This window comes from Drosophila montana, unplaced genomic scaffold (assembly GCF_035044405.1).
Source record: "Drosophila montana isolate Dmon_TW-CO22-7 unplaced genomic scaffold, ASM3504440v1 contig_3213_1, whole genome shotgun sequence".
Lineage (NCBI taxonomy): Eukaryota > Metazoa > Arthropoda > Insecta > Diptera > Drosophilidae > Drosophila > Drosophila montana.
In genome coordinates, this window is record NW_026998093.1 from 625,779 (window position 1) to 645,846 (window position 20,068).

General features: G+C 40.9%; 3 protein-coding genes and 1 pseudogene across 6 annotated transcripts in view; 3 read left to right on the plus strand and 1 right to left on the minus strand.

Moving 5' to 3' along the window:
* The first annotated feature begins 4,600 nt into the window (after window positions 1-4,600).
* Window positions 4,601-5,231, plus strand: LOC135432818 (uncharacterized; annotated as a pseudogene).
* Window positions 5,232-7,436: 2,205 nt separating this feature from the next.
* LOC135432819 (uncharacterized) lies at window positions 7,437-8,138 on the plus strand. The gene is made up of 4 exons (XM_064688647.1): window positions 7,437-7,640; window positions 7,693-7,863; window positions 7,931-8,050; window positions 8,127-8,138. Exons 1-4 carry the CDS (start codon window positions 7,437-7,439, stop codon window positions 8,136-8,138), a joined length of 507 nt encoding a protein of 168 aa, XP_064544717.1.
* Window positions 8,139-10,596: 2,458 nt separating this feature from the next.
* Window positions 10,597-12,396, minus strand: Ir67a (Ionotropic receptor 67a). Its single transcript, XM_064688649.1, has one exon. It carries the CDS (start codon window positions 12,394-12,396, stop codon window positions 10,597-10,599), a length of 1,800 nt encoding a protein of 599 aa, XP_064544719.1.
* A 4,606-nt stretch (window positions 12,397-17,002) lies between these two features.
* Window positions 17,003-20,068, plus strand: part of LOC135432715 (capon-like protein) — a 45,726-nt gene continuing 42,660 nt past the window's right edge. For 2 of the 4 annotated variants that reach the window (XM_064688501.1, XM_064688504.1), the window contains exon 1: window positions 17,295-17,948. The gene's annotated coding sequence lies outside the window, so the exon portion shown is untranslated. Of the gene's footprint in view, window positions 17,250-17,294; window positions 17,949-20,068 lie in introns of those variants that run through there. The other 2 variants (XM_064688502.1, XM_064688506.1) reach the window with 2 other exon arrangements.

Consider the following 20,068-nt stretch of genomic DNA (forward strand, 5'->3'; position numbering starts at 1 on the left):
CGTATTTGGTTTATTCAAATCGAGCAACATTTTTGCCAAAAATCAATTCAAAAAGGTTAGATGCGAGCCGTTTTAAATATGCATGTCATGAGTGCGTATAAATATTGTATAACCTGAGCCCCCCAAAAAAGGGATTAAATCCGAATTGAATACATCATCAGATGGCGAAACACTTTAAAACTGGCAAACAAATGTAAATATTTAATCTACAGACACAACAGTTTGTGTGTGTGTGGAACGGGTCCTCACATTCGATTGCCTGCTTCCATCTGACTTTGACAGCTTGAAATGGCTGAGCGTTTGATTGAGTTCACGGCTCTTAAGTGTTATTTAATTCTATGCTGCTGCCGGCACATTAGATGTCTTATGTCAATGTGTGTGTGCTCACATTTTGCGGGCTCAATTTCGTGTCAACGACGCAGTTCAGGTAATTTCCCGTGCTGTGCGCAACGGAAATTTTAGCAGCCATTTTGTCGCTGCCATTCCAAACGACATTTTATTTATGTGCGCTCATAATTCAACTGTAAATGTCGCACACACACACACACACACACACACACGAACGTGCACAGACCGACACATTAGCCGCGACGTTGCCGCGACAGCCAAGTGCCGCTAGTTTCCGTTTCCGGCGCAAAGCTGGCAGCCAGCCTTGCAAAATTAACAACAATGGCGGTGATAAAGACGCCGTCGCATTGTATGCGTGTATATGTGTGCGTGTGTGTGTGTGTGTGCGCGCGACTTTGTGTGCGTGTGTGGCTTTTGTGGCTTTAAGTAGCAAAATGTGCATGGCCCCCTGCCAGCCCCCCTCTCCCCGCCACGCCCACAACAGCCCGCCAGCCATTTAGTTGCTGATTTTCTTACACTTTTTAGCGTTGCCCTCGTCGCTAGTTTGCCAACATTTTACGGCGGAGTTTTTGCTATACGTGCCCAGTGCACTTGGCTGACTTACGAGCGTATGTGTGTGTGTGAGAGGGAGTGTGTGTGTGTGTGTGTGTGTGTGGCATTGTACTTAGGGGAGCGGTTAGCAGGCATCCGCTACGGATTTATGTAGTCTTGGCGCGCACTTTCGACCCAACTTGGGCCAATTGAAATGTCACGTTGTGCAATGAATGCAAACGTAATGATGCGGTTAATGTTGTGCAAGCTACGGAAAACGAAAATCATTTCCAAATACAGTCGACACATGAATTTCCCAAATAAAATATATGTATGTACATCTAAGGTACAGAGTATAGAATATATTCACGCATTAGTTGCATATATTAAATGAATTGTGCTAAAAATTAAAATTATAATTTCCGGAAAATAACATGCATATATTTCTAATCTAGGCTGTTTTGTCTACCCATGAAAACTACAGGTTAATGAATTTTCAAAACTCATTAAATAGAAATTTGCATTAAATATGCATTAATTTACGCTCATTAGCCTAAATTAGGAATATTTATTTAAAGGCTATTTAAAATTATAACTACCATTAGCTAAGCCTCAGGCGCAAAATCAAAAATCGAATTGCAGTCTATGTTAATTTTCACGGTCTAGCGATAATTTTTGCCATTTGCAACAAAAACTTTTGCCATTTCACATTTACACACGGACTTTTATGGTATATGATATCCATTATAATTTTCCGCTGTCTGTGCTCGCAAATCTCTGGAACGGAGCAGCAGCATTTGGTGGCCCGGTCGGTTAGCTGAAAATGTGTTATTGATGTGCGCTCATGTGAATTGAAAGCATTTCGAAATGTCAATGCTTCAATGTTTTATTTGCCCGATGCACTTTTGCAATTGCAGCAACTATTTGACGCCATATATCAATATAATTTATGTATATAACTTTTGTCTGCTGCTCTCGTATTTTATTTAATTCGCACGATTGCTCTTTATTACTGCAAAGCTATGCAGTTTGTCGAGGAACTATGCCAACTATGTCCAAAATCGAGACCTGTTCAGCAACTATTTGCATCTTCACTTTCATTGCGATGCCTCTACTTGCCGAACTAATCTCGTGGCAATGAACTTTGGCCAATTCGGGAGAGTTCTTATTGCTTTATTCTGGTATCAATGGCATCTACACTGGCAGCTGAGCGGAGAGCTGTCAAACTAGTTTTCTGAACGAAACCGAAATGAAGCTGGTTTTTGTTTAGGCTGTGGTTGCCAACGCTCTGCGGTACGTGTTGCATGCCGCATGTGGAACCCAATATGATGGCAAACTTAAGAGCGGGACCTAAAGAGGCACAAACAACAACTTAAGCGTGCGACAACTGCTTAGTCCACACCCAGAAAACAATATATTCTGATATGAATACATGTACATACCAAACACGTATATCTAGATACTATATATTCGATATGGCCGCTGGGCGAATGCATATAAATGAGCATGATAAATATATTTAGTTACTTGGCATGTATAGGGATTTTGCAGGCGTTGCTCGGCACAAGGAAAACAATCAAATGCCAGGCTAACATGCTTAAAGCGAACATGCAAAGTCCTCACACACACCCAGAGATAATACAGCACAGAAACTGTACTAAGCATGGCACACACATACACACACACATGCAGAGCATTAAACACAAGCACACAATAGATTGCTTTGGGTTTGCCATTCATTCATTTGCCGTGATGTCCTTTGCATGCATGCCTGAGGGGGCGTATACGTAACATGGTCGCTGCCTCCATTGCCGCTGGCAACTAGCAACTGCTTTTGTTCAACATGACAAAGACATGACAGCATACGCGGCTCAGTGAAAAAAGAAATGGTGCCTTTTGTAATGCTTTTAATGCTTTTGGCGAAAGTTTCGCTTGGATTGATTTATGACAAGGTTTTGAGCGCGGCTGAAAAGGGGCCACATTGGCGAATCAATGGGCTGCTTTAAAGGTCACAGGAGGTATGGCATTGGGGTTATGTAATTGCGGCCAGTTATGAAAGCCAAGCGTAATCTTTTGGGCATACAGCTCTGCTCTTGGCCGCCAAATTGATTGAGATTGAGCTGCATTCGGTTCTTGAAGGCCAAAACCCAGCCCCAATCATTTGTTAGCCTGACAAGGGCCAGTAGCAACTGGCATGGCGTACTGCCGCTTGTCACTTAAACATTCATCAATTTCATTTACTTTTGCATTTTCAATCAGAATGCGAGCAGCCAGTCAAGATATATTGCTTTGTAAGAAGTACAAAGGAACTGCTACCCAAAGAATGCCAAGGATTTATTTCTTTTGCAATTTTTTTTGCTGAAAAGAATCTCAATCAAATGTCATCGAATCAGCTCAGCAGCTTGTGTTCATCAGGAATATATAGCCATATAGTATGAGCATGGTGAGGTCTCTTTAAAGGCGTTGCACATTTCATGTCAAAACTTCAATACCCCTTGAAAGGGTATAACCCTTTATATCCTGCAAAGTTTTGCCCTGTGTGGTATTCATTTATTGTGGTTTGTGCTGTAGTTGTTCAGCTCTTGTTGTTGTTGTTGCTCAGAGCTCATTTGCATACGGAAAACTTGTTAATAATGGCAACTAAGTTGCCTGTTTATACAGCCAGCACACACACATACACTTTTACAATCACACACAGCAGCTAGCAACAAGTTTAGCAGAGCTTAGACAAAGTTTTTGATTGAGTTTCAGTTATTTTGCCTAATACCGAAGCGCTCTGAAGCGATTTTCCGAAGGTGTTGTACCTAAGCTTGTTTTTATATCTCACTCATTATTTTCGCCTGGCTGTCGACAAAGTTTTGGCCGCTTAATCTCAGTCATAATTATGGTAGTACAAATTTATGACTGGCTGCCGCAGGACCTTTTTTCCCCTGCCCAAAGTTACTTTAAAATTTATGCAAATGACAGACCGGGCGCGCAAGTTATGCCATGTCAAAAATCACGCGACTAATTACTCAAATTATTAATTTTCTGGTTGCCCAGCAAAATTACAGAGAAAAACAAGAGCCAAAGTATTCTGGTAAAATATGCTGCATAATTTATGTTATGTTATTTTGTTGCCTGACAATTTTTCCGTGGATGCTAAAATATTTGCATAACGAAATGCAAATAAATGAATCTCTAATCAACGGCAAGCACACAACTGCCACGCCCACGCCCAGTTGCCTTTCAAAGCGAAAACTTTGCTCATGTTTTCAAATTCAAAAACCTCAGCCAGAACTTTTGTTTTTGGCTTTCAACTTGTGTTACTTGTGATACATAAACTGTGAAATGGCACAGATAACTGCAACTGGAACACCCAAAGAAATTTCTGTGACTTCCACTTTTCAACTTGACCAAAGCCTTTCACATTATTATGCCCCGAGTTCTGGTTGATTACATATGTATATAGTATATACATATCGTTCCTGACTTCGTGATTTATAAAGTGATCACAGGTTGGGCCATTCAAACATTTATCATTTAACTACGGGCCTGACTGAGTCGCTTAATAGTTGAGGCGACTGATAAGATTATTTAGAGTTTAAATGTTGAACGTTTTGCTATTCGAGCTCTATTAAATGAGTTATTATAGATTAATGGATAAGCAAATATTTTGCAAAACAAATTACGCATTTGATTATAGTTTTAGTGTCATAAGAGTTTTGTTGGCCAACAAACGATGTGGCTACCATTCGTGCTCGTGCTGATGGTGACAGGCGGACTCTCGGCTACTTCTACCAAGTTTACGGGCTTGGAGTGCAAAGTTTTGGATCCTGCTTATTTCACCTACAGCCAATGCAAGCTGAAAGTGCTAGGACGCGGTGTTATCGGCCTGACTGTACACGCAAAATTACAACAAGGGCCCTTTAAAAATGCAAAAGTTTGTGAGTAGAACTTAGAAATTTAACTTTTACTGAACTCTAACAAATTTAGGTAAATCTCAGCCTGTTCCGCAAATTCAGCGGCTATCGGCCATTTATGTTCAACAATAACTTCGACTTTTGCAAGACAATGGCCACGTCCAATCAGCAATTATCGTTTAAAAAGATATTTATTGATATTTTATCGAAAAATTCGAACTTGAATCATTCGTGTCCATATGATGTGAGTATGTCCTGAGTGATTCTGAGTGATCGAATAATGTGCATTTATTATAGCATGATTTAATTGTGCGCGACTTGGTATTCAAGCCAGAGCATTTCAAATTTCTGCCACTGCCGTCGGGCGAATATAGGCTACAGATTATGGCAGCTACCAACAACGAGTGGAAAACCTCGATTAAAATCAACATATTGCTTACAGAAGATTAGAAAAGAAATCGGAAGAAGATTGACAGCTATGCAGTAGATCATAATTATCTGTACAAATAAACGTTGCCTATATATTGATAAAAAAAACAAATTGAAAATAATTATAATAAGAGTAGCAAAAATAGTGATAATAATTCTAATAATTATTAGAATTGTAAGCCATGCTTAAATTAAGCTGAAATTTTCAACTTTGATTTGTTAATGCAATTTACAGCAGCAATACCCAGAAACCACAGGAAATTTACATTTTCGCATTTTTTTTTCCAATTAGCTGTGCAGCGAGTTTAATTAGTGCAACAACAAGCCACAAATTTCGATAGTTGATAACGCATTCCATTTGGGCGTGGCAGTCGCTAATTTGCATTTTCATCTAGTTTTGTGCATATCGTGGCCGAGAGGAACTTGAATTGCTGCTCATGATTCACGAGAGCTCGGCCAAGCATTATTTCGAAATTCGTTTCGAACAACAATTCCGCAATTAGATTATTGTACATTTAATCAGGCTCATCAGATCTCATTGCAAATTTAAATTTAGATGTCGCATGGCAAATTTGTCTGAATCGCTTATATGTTTTGCTAGCAGTTGGACGATGTGGGCCTCATTATGAAATTTGGCCGGCGCACAAAAGTAGGCAACATAAAATGGTGCCATGTTAATGTGATTTACAATTTGCAATTGCAATAGATATCGCCATGGTCGGATTATTTGTGTAGTTCGGTTCATTATTCTGAGAATCGATCCAGTTAGCAGCTTTAAATCGTTGCGAGAGTTTCAGCCTTGAGGCATTTTCAATGGCGTGGAAAGGAAATATATTTTCTGTGTTGTCCCAACCGAGAGATCCAATAAATTGCATGCAAGTTTATAATAGCTGTGGCATATATGGTTTTAATTGTTGCTAAGACAATTGGGACGCTTGTTTGTGAATTTGGAAACTTCAAAAAGTGTTCAATTTATTATTTATAATACACACATTATATGATCTCGACAGATTATAAATATTTATGATTTCACTTGCTTCAGTCGATTGTGCGTTCAGTTTAGCTGTTGAAATTTATCGTCAAGCAACAGACGATGTGGGCTCCATGTGTGTTCCTGTTCCTGGCCACTGGAGGGTTCTCGGAAACTGTGACTCGATATACAAATTAAGAGTGCGAGGTGTTGGATCCCTCGTATGCTACCTATAAGCAATGTGTTTTAAAAATAGTTGGTCGTGGCCTCGTGTCCTCGTGTTATGAGTTAATAGCATTATTAATTCTAGGTAAATCTCAGTCCTTGGCGAAAATACAACGGGTTTCGTCCATTTATGTTCAACGCGACCTTTGACTTCTGCAAATTCTAGGAAAAATCTAGCTCAAAATTGTCATTTGAAAAAGTAATTATTGAATCCCTAGCGACAACGTCGAACCTGAATTATTCGTGTCCCTATGATGTGAGTTAAAGCTGAATTAAATTTGAAAATTGTTACTTTTCATAAACTTTATAGCATGATATAATTGTGCGCGACATGATACTCCAGGAGGAGTACTACAGGTTTTTGCCTTTACCTTCGGGCGAGTATAAAATACAAATTATGGCAGGCACCAACAACGAATGGAAAACAAATATCAACATCCAAATGTTACGCAAGGAAGATTTATTGAAGAATTGATAAACACTGGAATTCCGATCGATATGGCATGGCAATTTTTTAAAATCAGATACTTCATGAATTTTGAGAGTCATTGGCACGCTAATCATTCAGGTAAAGCGATTTTAAATGATCCCATGCTATATTTAAATGTTACTTTACACTTTATACCTATCAATCGGTAAAAGCGGGTAGCATGAAGTTGTGCAATAACAGGCAGATGTTTATGTGACAGGTAGTTAGGGTTAACTTCGAGTGTATATAATATACATTGTTGATCAAAATTATCATTCTATTTGTTCTAGTCAAGTTCGTCTGTCCATCAAAACATACTATCGATTTTTGACACAAGAATTTCGAGATTAACATAGATGGGGACGTCGAATTGAATAACTATTGTGCGTGCCTCTTTCATGTATTTCCAAATGTACGTTGCGAAGTGCAGGGTATTACCTCGTTAAGGGATCACTACACTAATTTGTTTTTAATAATGTGTCTGATTTATTGATTCTATGAATTAAACTGTTTTTTAAACGGGCGCTTTGGTTAGTCGTCATTGCGTGTCGCCACTCTCATAATGATGTGGGTTACTTTTACGCTCCTCATCCTGGTCTCAGAAGGGCTCTCGGGCAGTGTCACCCGCTTCACAAACATAGAGTGCAAGATGTTGGTGCCCGCTTATGCCACCTTCCAGCAATGTGACCTCAAAATACTTGGCCGTGGAGTCGTGGGCTTGAATGTGTACGCGAAGCTGAATCAAGGGCCGGTTAAGAACGGAAAGGTATGTGTTGTTGGAATACTTGATGGAAAAAACTAACCTTTTATGTTGAAAGGTTAATCTCAGTTTTTGGCGCAAGTACAGCGAGTACCATCCATATTTCTTTAATACGACCTTTGACTTTTGCAAATTCATGGCAAAAACTAATAGGAAATTGTCTTTTGAAAAAATATTTATGGATGCGCTATCCGAGACATCGAATATAAATCACACGTGTCCGTATGAAGTGAGTCATGAATTAAGTCAAGTATTTTCATTGATTGTATTAATTTAGTATAAATATTATATTTCAGCATGCTATAATTGTGAACAAAATGGTATTCAAATCCGAGTTTGTCCGGTTTCTCCCATTGCCAACCGGACAGTATAAGATACAGTTAATGGCGGCAACCAACAAAGAGTGGAAAGCGGTTGTCAGTGTACATTTTTCACACACAGAAGATTTAATAAAAAGTTAATTTGTTAGAGCTAAAATTTCAAACATTACAGCACAAGCTATGAGATACCCTGTACGCAGCTACAAACATTTTAATTATCAGAAATAAATTCTTCGTCTTAATTAATCCGATTTTTATGTTTATATTATGTGGTATTTTATATTTTATAATTTAAAAAGCGTTTATTTCTAAAAAATAATTCAAAATGAAGATCGATACCTATTGATTTAGTGGAAACACGAAAATTTTCAATGCTTTTTTATAAACTTGGTCTGCAATAAAATCACATTTCAATTTATCAAAAGCGTAACGCAATTCGCGACAAAACTGGATTTTATTAGATGAGCTAATGATCCGCATTAAATTGATTTTGTAATATTTATCTGCTTCGATCACAGACATTATTATTTAGGGTATTTAAAAGCACACCGTATAGTCATATAACTGAGTCGTTCGAGTGTTCAGTTAACTGATAGACCATGTATTTTATATTTAGCCTCCTACTGCCAGATACGGAGGGAAACCCGGGTGCTTTACTAACATAGATCGGAACATTTTGGAAGCTTCTGATGTGATGTTTAAGCAATGCAAATAAATTTGGGGAGACGGTAGGCTTGGATGTATCTATTGTGAAATGCATCAGGTTGTCATCATCAAACTCAAAGTATGTAACCAAAACTGAAGACAGAAGATGTACCGCATTCAGATTATAATTTTCAGATGTTTCTCAGTGTTTGTCGGAAGCTTAATAGTTATAATTTAAAATGAATATACATCACAGGTGACCCTTTGATGTGATCTATAACCTTTGACATAGACAGAATATTTGAACGTAATCTACTGTGGATTTCAGCATAATATAATATTATGTAACCTCCTAATTAAGGACGCATTTTTGGGCCTATGATATTAAATTCCGTCCAAAATCAAATGCAGCTCATAATATTGGTGAACAACATTTGCAAATTTTTTGTCAATGTACATTTATCACATTTAGAAGATTTATTAACTAGTTTATGTGGTCTTTAACTTTGTTCAATTTAAAGTTGAATTTTGAGCGGTTTTGGTAATTCAAATGCAAGTTTATTATTCAAAAGGCATTTGAATGAAGCATTGTCCGTTATCCCAGTCGAATAACAATGCGAGTAAATAGTTTAAAGAATTTCAAATATGACTTAGCATGATATTAATCTCGTCCAAGCATTGTTGTGGCTTCCAATGTGTATGTTTGTTTGTTATCTAAGAAGATTTTTATAAATAGCTTACACGACGAAAATCGATAAATGTTCGGCAGAAATTCGCATAATAGGCGTACGGCCTGGTGCAGGTCCTTGGGCCGCATTTAATTCGATTTGCTGGCAACAAGCCTTTTGTGTGCGTCACGACAAAGCTGCACTTTGCTGCAGGGCGGATGAAATTGAATTTCCCTTTGGGGCCGGAGCACAATAAAATGCGTTTAAAGTGCCAATTGGCTCATCGATTTGCCATAAACGCCCATAAATGCCCATCAATGCCATCAGCTCCGGCGTGTGGCAGGTCCAACTCTCTACTCTCTCTAAGGCTGATGCCATAAAATACGCGTTAAATTGCAATAACCAGCAAATCCAGCCAACTTTTCCTGTCTGTCTGTCCGCATCAACATTTTAAAAGATAAAACGCTGCTCTGACAACGTAAACGTCAATTATCTGGGTCCTTGCTGGCTGTCTGTCTGGGTTGTGCCAACCGATGATTGAATGAGCCTGGCTCCAAAAAAAAGAAAAGAGAAAACAAAAACTAAACCAGCAAAACGGTTCGACAACATTTAAGCCTTGTCAACAGCAGCCGTAACTGTATCGGCTGACACTTTGAAACTAATCCCCTTGCAAAATGTTTGATTTATGTCAACTTCATCGACTGGACACCCCAAGCTGGGCCACAATTCCAGGATGTCTGCCATTTTGACATAAATTCGTCATAATTTCGTCTACAACGCTGCCACCAAGAAACGGTTTGAATTCCCAATTCCATTCTTTTATTAAATCCAACAACAAGCAAATACGTTGTATAAAATTTATTTACTCTGAATAAAAACTGGAAATAGTTTGATTGAAAGAGAATTCTTCTTTATTTTTGGGCTAGTTACTAAATGGTATTTTTTTTAAGAAACGGTATGAATTCCTAATTCCATTCATTTATTGAGCAAAGCAACAAATGAATACGTTGTATAAAATTAATTTACTCTGAATAAAAACTAGAAATAGTTTGATTGAAAGGGATTTATTTTTTTTTGTGCTAGTTAATAAATGGAATTTTGCTTATATTGAAAACGTAATATCCAAACCAATTACGAGCAATAAATATTTTTAAAAAAAATATGAAGCGACATTAAAAATCTATTAAGCAGAGGATTAGCTAACAAATTCAAATAAACATTCAAAATTTAGTAGCATTTATGATGAACGAAAAGTTAAATATTGCCAATTTCTAACAAAAACGAGTTTGCATAAATCGCATTTTTAATTCATGTGCTAATTGCATTGAATTAATTATTCAAGTACTTGGTCGTGCGGTAAACAATTAACTCACACAAGAAGACAACAAATGCCAGGGACAAGGCCCATGCCCAGCCCAGCCAGACCCAAAACAAGTCGCCCACCTTGAAGTCGTAAAAGGGCACATACGGATACGGGTCCTTGCCACTGATCTCGCCAAGTGCGATTAGCTCGCCCAAGGACTGCTTCTTCCAGTACAACAGGAGTCCGGTATCGACCACTCGAAGCATGAGCTCCTCCAGCGGCTCCGCGAAGATGGAGTTCGCCTGCAATGGCACGGAGGCGAGAATCTTGTAGCGAAAGATCAGGCCAGGCTGAAAGCACAGTACAGGCCTTTGAAATAGATCCTGCTGCTGTTTGATGACCTGCCACTCGGTGGATGTCATGGAGAATGCTTTCGATTTGTTCAGACTTCTGCGCTCCTTATAAAAGACGGTTGTCTGCAGAAATGTGATCTTTGATCTGATGATGTCGATGGGTGTGTCCCGATCCATCATGTTCACATAGAAGTGTTCGCCTTCGGTAAAGTGAATGCTCAGATGAGAGTCTCGCAGCTCCTCAAAACTGGTAACCATCCGTTCCATGGGTCGCTTGGTCAGCAGCGTCTTCAACTGGGCTGCAAAGAGTGTGCTAACAATCAGGCCCAGCAGGAACAGCTGGGCGTGGGCCAGCCGTGAGCTGTTCGTGGCCTGAGCGTACAGCTTGCACGGCTGTCCAATAATGCCCGAGATCATGCGCTCATTAAACACCAGATTGGTCCAATCCACCTGCTGCTGCATCAGCAGCCAGCCAAAGCAAGTGTCCAGCAGCGTAAAGATGCAGTAGCTGGCCAGAAGCACAACCAGCATGTTCCAGCTGCACACTGTAAGGTACACCTCGGCCGTGGGTGTCTCCTGGGCACAGGGCACAATGACAAACCACTCGGCCACATCGAACGGGTACGTGTAGTAGCCCTCTTTGGTGGGCAGCTCGTAGCCGCACAGCGTTATGGGCAGCTGGAGCGTGCCATTGAGCGTCATGTTGCGCAGCAATATGATGGACAGCTGCTGCCCAACGATTACCTGGCGCTGCCACCGCAACGAGATGTTGTGCACGCGCGCAAACTCCTGCATCAGCTTGGCCACAAAGCCCGTCATGCGCAGCTCACCCGTCTTCCGATCCCTATAGCCCAGCGAACGCGGCGACACCTGATCGGGCAGTGAGCGTGCCGTCAGCCGATGGTAGTTGTATTGCCTGGCAAAGATCGGGCTGCCGCTGCTGTTCGGCTGCAGCAGTAGCCAGTGCTCCTGTGCATATGGCTGCAGTTGATAGGCGTTGTCCGTGGACAGCAGCAGCAGCACCACATGAGGAAAATGCAGCTGCAGCGCCGTGTTGGCCAGCTCCCGGAGCTGTTGCTGCAATGACTGTGCCGTGGCGAGCTGCAGCAATAGGAGCAGCCGCACATGCCGCATGTTGTACAGATTGTTGGCCAGCGCTTGCCACAATGCCAGATCCATTTCCATATGGCCAGTCAGACATATAAGTGCCAACATTTCCGTGCTCTGGCTGCTCTTGAGATAAAAGTTCGCCTGGCTGCTAAAGCGCAGAACGGGCCACGTGGTGGCAGCCGCTACTTGCTCCATCTGGCTGCAGGGCAGCTGGCGGCTGTGCCTGAGCAACAATAGCGTCTCGCAATGCTGCTCCTGGTGGCTGCGTTTCACCAGCTCGTTAGCCGTTAATGCCAGATTGCCTGTACTGCCCAGCAGCAGCAGCAGGAGCAGCAGGCAAGTTGGAACCACGGCTGGCCACATGTTGCGGCAATCTGTTTGCCGCTTGGCTGCAGCTCTGGGGACCCGTGGCTTATCTCTCGCATCGAGGTTAATTAGCGGCCGTTAGAAATGTTTGGAAGTGCGGCTAATGGTCAAAAAGCGAATTCACAGTGCCTCACATTAACGAACTCTCCAGCGACGAGTTGCACGCTTACAGCTTTAATGGAGCTATTTAAGGCCATTTAATTTATGATTGTGGTGATTGGCCATAAAAGCCCTGACAGGGACAGTGCTAGACCAAAACAATTAAGAATGTTGCAGTCGGGTGCATCCGACTGCATCATACTCATTGACAAACCAAATACAGTGTAAAAAAGGTTGCCTAAATTGGGCAATATATTTTTGTGCATCGATCTTGAGTCTGCAGAAGACATACATTTACCGGATAGGCCACGCCGTCAATTGAAGAAGCCATATGATCTTATCACTTATCAGATTCCAAGATTAATTTCTCTTGCACAAAATCCAATAAACTCTTTTTAATATGATAAATTTAACAAAATAGTTGGTGCAACGCCTAGCCTAATATTTATTATACCAAAAACTGTTAAATTGCTTAATCCTCTTATAAAATGCACTTCGTTTGCTTTGCAAACTTGGCTTAGAGCAGCTTAAATGCTTGAAAGTCGTTTATTAAGCAACAATTGAGGCCTGAGTTTTGCTTGCATAAGTCTACAGTTTAATCTGCGGCCAATTGGCTTTTTAATCATATCTCAACTGGCATTTGAAAAAAACTTTATGCATATTTTAAGCTGCTAATCTGTGTTACATATTTAATTGCTCTCATGGAATATCAAAGTTTTTACTTGGCTGTATTCAGATCCTTCCATGGGGAACGCAAGCGTTGAGCACTGCAAAACTTTTCAACAACTTTATGGCCCTTGCGACGACTCTTGAAATTTTCTACGTTTGCACTTGGTTTTCTTCAATTTTTTGTGTTTAACTTAACGTTTTCCTTTTTCGCAGCTCTTTCAATTAGACAAGTAAATTCTAAAGGCAACGCAAGCAAAACATATATATTCATGCCCGTATTCATACCCGCACTCATACGCATACCCACACACACACTTGTATTCAATACTTTTCATACTTTAATGCCATTTGAAGAGACTCACGCATTAATTTACACGTCAGTGCATATTTGATTTTATTTTATTTTATTCACATTCACAGTCGTCATGGGAAATGCACGTAGAGCAGTTGCTCGGCATATGCTCGAATTCAACGAGTGCAGTTTGGGGCATGATCAGCCAGTAAGTATCTATGTGACAGTTTAAAGTTTAACTTATTAAAATTCATGCGCAGGGAAGTATATTGTTTAAAGCGAAGCAAAATTAACTTCTAGCTGCGCTGAGAGTAAACGAAAGCTGCATCTTACATATCGCCTCACTATGCGATTCTCATAAATTCAAGTAGGCCCTACGGGTTAACTTGCTTTGATAACTTGAATTAAATTATGGTTTTGCTGGCAATCGTGTAAGTTTGTTCGTATATTCCTTACAAAATAGAGCGGCAGAGAAGGCTGTCTAAAAGTTTAATACCATCCCAATTTTTAGGGTATTTCTAAGTGTGCTTTCTGAACTTTTCTCTTTGCTTACTTGTTGTGTTTGCATTTACATAGGACTTGCTGCTGTTGGTGCCAGCTCCCAACAGCTGAATGCTGCGCACCGCGTTGACATGCATAAAATTGCAAAGAATTGTTGCGAGCATAATTTATGCCAAGGCACGACAACAAAGAGGACTACGTCTGGTTGCTTGCCTTTGCCGCGACTGCTGTGCACCGAGGCGTATGCGTAATGTAACATTAATTGTATTTATTTGCTTTGTTGATTGATTTTACCAGCGACACGAAGCCCTGAAGCCTGAAAGCGTACATTTTAATTTGGGCCGGCTCTTAAGACGAATCTTCCTGCCATTTGCTAGACAATTGCGTTTATCAAAGTCATTTTGTGTGTCATTTGCGCATTGCCCCAGGGCCACGCCCACGCCCACATAAATTAACGTAAATTTAACGAAGCATGGATAAAATAACAGCAGCAGCAGCTACAAAGGCAAAGGCTGACAATAAATTTATTGGTTTTTATCAGCTGCTGCCTGCTGTCTGAGCGGGCTTATCAAATATGCCGAGCGCTGAGCTCAGCTGTGCTTTAATGCGATATATGTGCATTTAAAGCTCATGTCGAGCGAGTTTCATGTATCTATATGAACATATTTAAGAGTCATTATCCTTACTCGGACTGATTGACCGACTGATTGATTGATGATCAAAAAGGTTGCATTAATCTGACCATTCGATCAGCGTACAGCACATTAACAAATCTTTTTGTAAATATTGATGGGAGAATCGTTTCGAAATTCTTTACTAAATTCAAAGAATAGGACTTCGACCGAGTAAGGATAGGCACTATTCGGGGTAGGCCTTACAAAGTTTCGTGTTTTGATTAAAAGACTTTTATTAATAGGTTATGTTGGCACTCTGATAAATTTAATTTCAGCATGTCTTAAGTGTGTGTGTGCTTGTGTTAGAGTGTATATGTGTGTGTGCATGCCAAAAAGACAATTCAGACCAGGGCGCGTTTTATATATTCTAGTATATCAAATTATGAATTACCATTCATTTATATTGACAAATGATTTTTTTCAGCATGCTTTTAGGCGCAGCTGTGGCTGCTAAAAAGTACGAGCCAGGCAATTAATTGATTTAACTGGGGCTTTAAAGCCTTAACAGCTGATTTGAGGCTTGACGCCTGGCATTTGGCACACACACACGCGTACGCCCACACACACACACCCGCACACACCCGCACACACAGGCGCAGGACAATCGAGAAAGTTTGCCCGAGGTAAGCAAGAAAAAAGTTTGCCAGCCACTTGGCAAGTTACAACATCGATGGGCTGTTGGCGCTGCTAAGTGAGGATCCTAAAGGACTCTTTCAGCTGCTGCTGCTTTCCTTTTGACAATGTGTTGGGTAAAAATGACAAAGCACGGAAGTTTTCTTAAGGGCACGCACTCTCGTTAGAGGCCATGATTGAACGCATTTTGAGGCACGCATTCCGCCCGGGATTTTAAAACCGGATTCGTATGTATATTTAACTTAATTTTGTTTTCAGGCCAACAAAACTTTTGATTTAAGCTGTTAAACTGTTTGCCAATACGATTCGGGCTTTTTCCCATGCGCCGGCGCTTTTAATTAAAAAAGTGACCTGCCCCGAAAAAAAAAAATTGTTGCTAACAGGATTTTCGCACGTTGCCAACAAACGCGACAGCCAGTTGAAGTTTTTCACTTTGGTTTTTAATTTAGCTGAAAGTGTTTTCTACGTTGCCGCCGACTGTTCAATTTCTTGTTATTGCCTGCAGCCAGTGCAGTTAAAGTTTAACAAATATTTGAGTTAGATTACAATTTTTGTCAATTGAGTTCAGTCTTAACTGTAAACGTTCGGATGTATATACAAAACACTTACCCCCAATACCACAGATCTCGTTGTTGCCGGCGCATCCTTTTTGCACGGTCTGTCATCCTTTTTTTGCGGTTGGCTCTTGTTGGCATTCTATTGATGGTGGCCGCAAAGCTTTTGCATATAACTCATGAATACTATTTGCACACACTTGCCACACCTCTGAGAGTATAGACAACGTTGAGTTATGCGTGAATATTTGTGAATACTTGTAGCTTTGCGAGTGAGTTGTCAGTACTTACGCACATAAGCCAGCTGGAATATGTGTGTGTGTGTGTGTGTGTTTGTGTGTGTGTGATTGTGATTGTGGCAACCGTAAAGCCGTCGCATATTTTGTAATTTCGCTTATGTCAGGAATTTCGGTGGGGTGAAGAAATGTGCCTAAAATATGCAAAGAAGACCTTAAGTCAACGTTGATTTGGGTAAACCATGAAGAGAATTGGATATATTTATTAAATTTGCAGCGATTTTGGGAAATATTCAAAGCCTGAGATACCTGAGATAGAAGAAGAAGTGCTGAATGTTTACTATAAAAAAATATGATTTGCAACTTTCCAAACTTAGCTCAAAACTGAAACAAGTTTGCCTGGCATTTAAACAGAACGAAATTATAAGATCTTATTAAAAAAGAAGTACTAAATGCGCCTATAATATGTTATTTGTATAATTATTTGTCTAATTTATGACACGCATTACTGGCATAATTATAATGTCTAGACTGAGAGCAAACGTGTTTTGATAAGCAAATTATTTAAACAAACTTTTGACGCTCAATTGTTTAAAGACAATGCTTGAAAGGCCGAAACAAGTCTTGAGTCTTGGCTAACAGAGCGGGCAGGTGGAAACAGCGCTCAGCGCGCCAAGTGCTGCGGCTGGAAAATCAAAACAGAGAAACGCCGCAGCGTTTGGGCCAAGCGCCAAGCGCCAAGCACGTGTATTTGCCCGACGCTGATTGGCCAGCGGCTTTCGCTTTTCGCCCAGCACAGCGTGCTAGCTCTCTCTCGCGCTCTCTTAGAGCGGATAAGAGAGCGTGCACGCTGTACGCAAAACTGGTTTGCGACACCCTGTACGCATGCTGCTTGGGCGACACGACAGCGCGTCGGCACGAAACGTTTCAGTTGTTGTTCGGCGTTCATTGTGTGCAGGTCAGGCGTATACGCAACGCATCACGCCTAACGGTTAACGGGCAGCGTGAATTCGAATCGCGTCGTTGCGCGTCCCATTGAAATAAAAAAATTTAAACCAAAATAAAAAACGAAAACCAAAATTGGTAAATTTTTGCATACCGGTTCCCACAAAAAAAAAGCCGTTAAAATTTTAATTCAAACCAAGCCAAAATAAACGCTTCCTGCAAAGTCTTCAACAAGAGTAGAAAAAACGTAAGGCGACGGCTTGACAAAGCATAAGTATCTAAGTATCTGGGCATATTTGTATCTCTATCTGATCATAATTGCATCTAATTAGCTGTGTCTTGTGTGTTTGCCGTTGACCTCCGCACTGCTGGATTTTGGCATTTGTCGCCAATTCGCAAATTAGTTCGTGTCGAAAGTTCATTTCTCAGAATCTAACAGCCAGAGACATTTCCGTTTCACACGCCCCGGCGCAACAGTTAACAACAGTCACATAATTTGTATGCACACACCTAAAATACTGGCGAAATTTATTAAATATTCATAAAACTTGCCGTCGCTTAGCAAACAAACCAAAACAGAACAGCCGAAAAAGAAAGAAACAAAAAAAACAATATAAAAAGAAGAGAACTCATCGTTGGCCACAAACATAGCAACAAGTCGGCGCCATTTGGTCAACGTTGCCAACGCTCTATGTATTTATTAACATTCAGTTAAGAGTGGAAAAAAAAACGAAGAAGCAAAATAAAAACACAGCGCGTCGTCGGCTTCCCAGAATTGGCAGTTAATTTTTTAAAAAAGAACCAACAAAAATAACCGCAAAGCCCAAAAGGAGACACGGCAACAGCTGAAAGCGTGTAATCCGAGTGGCTGCGACTCATCAGTGCGTGTATCTGTGTGTGTATCTGTGTGTGTGTGAAACTATATACGCCGAAAGCCTGGCAAAAGGTATGTAAAATATGCCCACAACAACAGCTCAAACAACCCACGCGAATTGCGCATAGAAATTGAAAGTTCGGCATAATTTCCAGCTGAAAAGAAAAAAAACTGATTACGCGACGCGTTCTAGATACTTTTTGCCATGCACACTGCAGATACTTGGCTGCAGATACAATCGCGTCGCATTGTATGTATGTGTATAAGCAAATTGTGGCGATTCGTGTGCCAAAAAGACGACAGCAGCCGTTGCTGGTCAGCATTGTGTTTATTATTTTTATAAAATATGACAGCAAACAGGGGCAACAACAATTTCGAATTGGGTCTCGCAGTGGCTGGCTGTCTTTGGGCTCGTGCAACAATAATGCATCTGCAAGAGATTAATTTTATTTTAGTTTCTGCTTTGTCTTCGGCATTTTGTGGTGTTTCATTTATTAATACTTCTGTTTGAGCGCAGCAGCTGGAAAATCTTTGACGCTCACGATTTATGCTAAATAGCTTAGCTTAACTGGGCTCAACTGAACTGAACCTTCAAGGTTAGTTCTAACGATTTGTATCTTGTAGATACTTTCCGTTTTAGTCGCTCGCAGCTCTATTACAAAACTCACATCTATTGGGGAAAATATTTCAGAAATATTTCTGGTACGCCAAAAAGTCAAAACTGGCGGCTAAAACTTTTATTTAGCAATCGCCTTTTTTTTGTGTTGTTTCACCAAAGATTTATGTTTGTGTGTGGTATTAGCCCAAAGTATTTTATATAGGTACAAGTATAGACATTCAGTTGTTGTTCCGCCCTCTCTCTATTCTCTCTCTCTCTCTCTCTCTCTCTGCTTAGGTCTACCTATGTATTTGCCTGCTTCGAGGGGGGCGGCGGCGTCGGTTGCTTTAGAATGCTGCTCAGTTTGGCGCTATTTATAGGCGCGTAACACATACGCGCATAGCATGTATCTTATAGATACATTCTGGCTGACTGCCTGCCTGCCTGCCAGGCAGGCAAAAACTTTTGCATCGACCTGCCTGCCACTGACTGGCTGCTGCTGCTGTTGTTGTTGTTGTTTCTGTTTGCCCGTCTGGGCTGTCTGCCTCATAAATATAAAGCCGCAGCGACATTGGCGAGACAATGCGCCAAATGGCCGTCTGCAGCGCTCGCAGATCGCCACAAAGGAATCCGGCCAAAAAAGGTTCTCTCTCTCTCTCTCTCTCTCTCTCAGTCACTGCCTCTATCTCCAGATCTTGACAACACTTGGCAACTGACTCTGCAACATGTTGCCGTTGCCTGTTAGCTTTTTGCTTTGAAATCGAAAACAAGATTGATGCCAGACGCAGTCAGGGAGATGCTTGAGGGATGAGTGGCTGAGAGAGGGGTGGGGTGGGGAGGGGCGGTAGTCAACGCAGCTGGCACAGCTGGCTAGATTCACCGATTGTGGCCATCATAGCGCATAATTGTTGTTTATGTGTTTATTTGGCAGTTAAAAACAAAAGATACAACAACAACAACAACAACAATCGATGCTCAGCAATTTGGCTTTCAAGTTTTCCGCATTACCCGAAATATTTTCAAAAGCAAAAATGTGCGCAATTTTTGAAAAAGAAAATAAAAAGTCAGCTAAGAAAATCCTGAGCTCCAAGTTGGCGACCAGTTTCGATTTTTTTTTTGATTTATTTTTTTTTACGACTTGCATAATACGACACACTGCGGCCGCACCACAAGCGGCATGCAGCTTGTGGCAAGTGCACGCGGCACGGCGCAGAAACGTTTTCAGTTTCGCAGCTGACAAAAGCTCGGGACCGTCGATTCGCTTGATTGCTGGCTACGTAATTACAAGAAATCAAATATCAAAATGCAAAAAAAAAAATAAAAACAAAAAAAAAACTTGAAAAACTGCTAAATACAAATTGCAGCTGACTGCAGCTGGGGCGGGGACAGGAGCAGGGGCAGGGCGTGTGGAGCGAGCAATGCGGTGCAGCAAGAACCGGAAAGGAAGTGAGCGTGTAAGTTACCAAGACTTTGACTTCGTCTTCGACTGGGACGCCAACAAGCCGAAAACCGGTTACACCCCCCACCCCACCGTCTATTGCGTCTGAATGCTTCTTGGAAGCACATCGTCAGCTCTCTGCCAAGTCATTCACTT